At 33.6% G+C, this 4,928-nt stretch overlaps 1 protein-coding gene across 1 annotated transcript; it reads left to right on the top strand.

Moving 5' to 3' along the window:
• Positions 1 to 266: 266 nt before the first annotated feature.
• Positions 267 to 2,303, top strand: LOC111379206. The gene is made up of 2 exons (XM_023002551.1): positions 267 to 1,986; positions 2,137 to 2,303. Exon 1 carries the CDS (start codon positions 747 to 749, stop codon positions 1,917 to 1,919), a length of 1,173 nt encoding a protein of 390 aa, XP_022858319.1. The 5' UTR covers positions 267 to 746; the 3' UTR covers positions 1,920 to 1,986; positions 2,137 to 2,303.
• Positions 2,304 to 4,928: the final 2,625 nt, after the last annotated feature.

Genomic DNA, 4,928 nt, shown 5'->3' with positions numbered 1-4,928 from the left:
TAAGACAGTTTAGTTTTATTTACTGAATTTTTTATGGTGCATCTCTCTGGTCTTGTTATAACAGTTCTATGCTTTTGACCTTATATTTTTTTATGTTCGCAAAGAGCAAGGATGTCTGAGTTTGCAAAAGTTGTCAGTTTAGAGTTTCCACTGGGCTAAAAAGTTCACAATCTTGATAAAGGAAACTTTTAGATAGTTGAAAGTGCGAGGATTTCTCTTTATCGATGATAACTGAAAGCTCTCAAGGATGACTGAATTTGCAAAAGTTGTCAGTTTAGAGTTTCCACTGGGCTAAAAAGTTCACAATCTTGATAAAGGAAACTTTTAGATAGTTGAAAGTGCGAGGATTTCTCTTTATCGATGATAACTGAAAGCTCTCAAGGATGACTGAATTTGCAAAAGTTGTCAGTTTAGAGTTTCCACTCGGCTAAAAGTTCATGTTCTTGATAAAGGAAACTTTAAGATGGTTGCTAGTGTAAGAATCTCTTTATTGATGATGGCTGAAAGCTCCCAAGGTTGGAAAATAAGATAGCTCTCCTGTTGCTTTCTCCTGATCCTTGCTCGAGTAGTATCTAATATGATCTTGAGTTTTCGTGTATAATTATTTTGGACCAACAGGAGGGCCTTAATATTTTTCGAATTAGCTCTTCTTGCTATCGAGCATTGAGGTGGGATCCTTTATTCAATAGATAAATTTCTTGTGTCCACGCTGGCGGATAGTATGCGTAGAATCTGTGAATTGGGTAATGCCCCTGTCTAGATTTCTTGCTGATGCACTTGGTGTGGTGACGATTTGTCTTGTTGTTGTTCTGGTCCTTCTGGGTATATTCTGCATCGTGTATTCGTTTTACTTCCATGATCGGATCCATGGTCAAGGTCTTGTTCGGCTCAACTACTTTAGTGGTCCTTGGATTATCAGAATTACATTCATCTTTTTTGCGGTTTGGTGGGGTTTTGGAGAGATTATTCGGTTAAATCTGTTGAGAGGGGAGGGAAGAGTCCTGAATTCCCTCAACTTGAAACGTCAGAAAACTGTTTGCAAATGCTATGTTGTTTCAAATCTCGGGTTTGCCGAACCATGCCTGATCCTCATTCTCATATTTCTACTTCGTGCAACCTTGCAGAAGTCTGGAACATTAAGCCGGAGGTGGAATGCAAAAACAGCTGCTTATGTGCTTCTTTATTGTCTCCCAATATTTGTTCTTCAGGTGATTGTAATTCTAATTGGAACATGGCATAACAAGGAGAGTTTTGTGCACAGATTACCTCCTTATTTCACCAAGGCTTCAGCTTTTTCTAAAACAAAGGACAATGATAATGTTGCCCTCTGCACTTACCCTCTGTTGAGTACCGTTGTCCTTGGTCTTTTTGCCACCCTCCTAACAACTTACTTGTTCTGGCTTGGGAGACAAATTCTTCATTTGGTCATCAATAAGGGTTTACAAAAGAGAGTGTATACACTAATCTTTTCTATTTCTGGTTTTTTCCCATTACGAGTTCTTCTTCTTGGATTATCTGTGCTATCAGAGCCGGATAAACTTTTATTTGATGCTATTTCATTCTTAGCTTTTCTTTCCTTTTTATGTTGTGCGGTGGTGGCCATCTGCATGCTCGTGTACCTCCCCATTGCAGATTCTTTAGTCTTGAGGAGTCTACAAAGAGATATAGAGGCTATGAGGTTTATTGATGAATATGATTCACTAATTCATAATGAAGGCCCTTCCAGAACAAGTATGCTCACTAGTCCTGGGAGAAATTCAGCTTCTTTGGAAAGGAGTGGATCGATATCTTTTCGTACGATGGTAAAAGATGAAACCTCTGGGGCATTTGTGGATGTGAGCCTATTTACTCCTAGTCAGCCTTCAACCCCATCCGGGTCACCTAAACTTGTTGGCTGGCCTATGCTCTCACCTTCATAACTTCATGGATCTTAAAAGCTAATGAGGAGGGTATAACATTTTTGGGGTGAATGAAAACTCTGTAAAGGATTGCTGATTTTGTTTCTGTAAAGGATTGCTGATTTTGTTTCTGTAAAGGATTGCTGATTTTGTTTCTGTAAAGGATTGCTGATTTTGTTTCTGTAAAGGATTGCTGATTTTGTTTCTGTAAAGGATTGCTGATTTTGTTTCTGTAAAGGATTGCTGATTTTGTTTCTGTAAAGGATTGCTGATTTTGTTTTGTTATTGACATTATGACATAGGTTTGCTTGTTACTCATCTATGCTTTTTTTTAGGTGGATCTCTTGTATCTGTATCTATCAACAGTTGACAGTTTTATAACAATTAGCCTTTGTTTGAGCTCCATTTTAAAGAGAAATTTTGGTAAAATGTATTATGGAATAATATTTTTTGGGAGAACGTGTAGCTGAAAAAGAAGGAATTTCTTTTGACTTACGTATAATATTACTTTATTGAAGAATGTGTGATTTAGAAGAAGGGAAAGAAAAATGTATAAAAATTTTAGAGAGTGTCAAACAGGGGATTAAGTTTGCTTTATATGTGACCAATGTCTTCAGCTTAGTATTGAGTGTGATCTTGTGCCATAAAAGATAGCTTCTACTGGAGAGACTCGAATGGCATTATGGTCTCCCGTCATTGTTTTTTGCATCCTGAGTCCCCAAACTTTGAGTTTGAACAATTGCTAAAAAGTCTGTCAACTAGCCATGTGAATGGCACATGACCTCTTCTTTTCAGACCATGTTAGGGCCCATTACCTTAGGGCTTGTTTGATATTACTTTTGAGCTCGTTTGACACGACTTTTGAAAAATTAAAATTAGCATTTGAAATTCAAAAATTATTTTTGGACCTGTTTGGCGAATTTTAGAAAAATATTTCTTTTAGTTAGAAGAACTTTTAAAAAAAGTTGGTTTAACATAACATTCTTTAAAAATACTTCCGAAAGATGAATATCTTTTAACAGGAAGTAAAAGTAAAAATAATAATACTTAGGGTACATAATAGACACTATAACGGTGTTCATAATGCTCAAGTGGCGCCCCTTATTGGAGGGACAGGTGTCCCCTCACATTATGGACACCATATCCCTCCAATAGAGGGGCGTCACTTGGGCATTGTGATGTTTATTATGTTCAAGTAGAATAATTCAAGTAAAAATTATGTCAAACGGCTCTTAGTTATAAGTTTTATAAAGTGTGTGATAATATACATTTGCTTAATTAGAATTTAAGTAGTGCCAACTATGCTTTGTAATTTATTCAAAGACAAAAGAAAAAGAAAAATATAGAGATTAAAAAGGTAATATCCAAATGTTTTGAAGGATGAATAGTATAGTCATATTAATAATTTTATGGATTCAATATCCAAATTATGGAATTATTAAATTTCTAAATTAGGTATTTAAGAGCATAATAAATGATATTGACTTCTTTTCCTAATTTTGGAAATAGTTATTAATCTTCAATAGTTTAATCTCCTGATAATGTCATAATTGGTATATGTGATAAATTGATAATGTACAAGTATACCATGTTAGTCTTGCTTCTCTTTGATACGAGGAGCGGAAAATTCTCGTAGAAAAAATTGAAATGAGAGCAATAGGTGTTCTACGACAGCTAATAAATTCTATTTAAATTGCTTTGTAACCAGTTTTTTGTTAATTAAAGAATTAAGCACCCGTCCGGCCTTCATTATTTCACACTATAATAAGAGAAATAGTAATCATTTGAAGAATGGATGAAATTTTTTCGATTTACGTGTAATATTATTTTATTAAAAAATATACGATTAATAAGAATAGAGAGAAAATGAATTATAATTTACAAAAAATCTATTTATACATCACTTTTTTCACATCAATTTTCACGCTCCTCTCACAAAGGTGGGATCCACTATTAATTTAATCGTGGACTCCACTCACTTTGCATGTGTGTGTGCTGTGAAAAAAGTATACGTATAGAATGGTTGTATAATTTAATAGGGAATAATGGGAGCCAAACGGGGTTAAATGTGGGGGGATTTTTCTAAATGGCCTATCACTATTCATTCTTGTCAAAATGTCTATAATATCCTTAATGAAATGGCTTGTCATATTTTGCGCAAAATATCCTGATTTATTGGGATAGTTCCAAAATTCTTCTATTTCTTTCATTTCGAATTTTAATATATAGTTCCATCATTTGATCTAATAAATTAGCATAATCTGTAATATAATTGTCATATAATTCTTTAAGATTATCATATTCCTTAGACGATATATCTATAGTTTCTAGTTGAGAAAAAATACTCTTTATTTTTTCTAATAATCTTTCTAACAGATTATCTAGTCCCTTAATTGTATAGCCTGACATCATATAGATAATTCCTTACAAGGTTTATGATAATAATAACATGATAGATAAGTTTTTGCAAACATGATAAGTAATAATCCCTACGATTCTTTCAATATATTAGAAGAATTCTTTCTAAATTTAACAAAAACAATAATTTTACCTTACTTTTGATCTTAAATCTGTATTCTTAGAACCGAGTGACCTTCAGGCTCTGAATCTACAAACTGCTCCCTCAAACGGCCTTTTACCTCAATAGGAATTCTGCTATTTCAGCTTCTTGCCCTCACTGTATCTTTTCTTAGAATTAAGAATAAGGATTTTAAGTAAAGAAAATTCTCTCTTTATTAAAGTAAGAAAGAGATTATCTTCTTCAATCTGTCAAGAATCTATGGGATAGGAAGTTTAGAAACTCATATTTTTCTGATATCAAAAGATTGAAATTTTATTTATATAATGATTTATACAAGGTTTCTATTGTATACAAGGGGTTTCCAGAAAAATTGATTTTAAAACAAAGCTTAAAGAAAGAGAATGATTCCTGACTCGAGATGATCCATTCTCTCCCAAAGACCTCTATTTATACATGACTCAAATTTACTATTATTGGTCTATTGCATCATTGCATACATCAGAATTTGA

This window comes from Olea europaea, unplaced genomic scaffold (assembly GCF_002742605.1).
Source record: "Olea europaea var. sylvestris unplaced genomic scaffold, O_europaea_v1 scaffold1948, whole genome shotgun sequence".
Lineage (NCBI taxonomy): Eukaryota > Viridiplantae > Streptophyta > Magnoliopsida > Lamiales > Oleaceae > Olea > Olea europaea.
The sequence above is the reverse complement of the archived record's forward strand: the minus strand, read 5'-3'. Positions and strand labels throughout refer to the sequence as shown.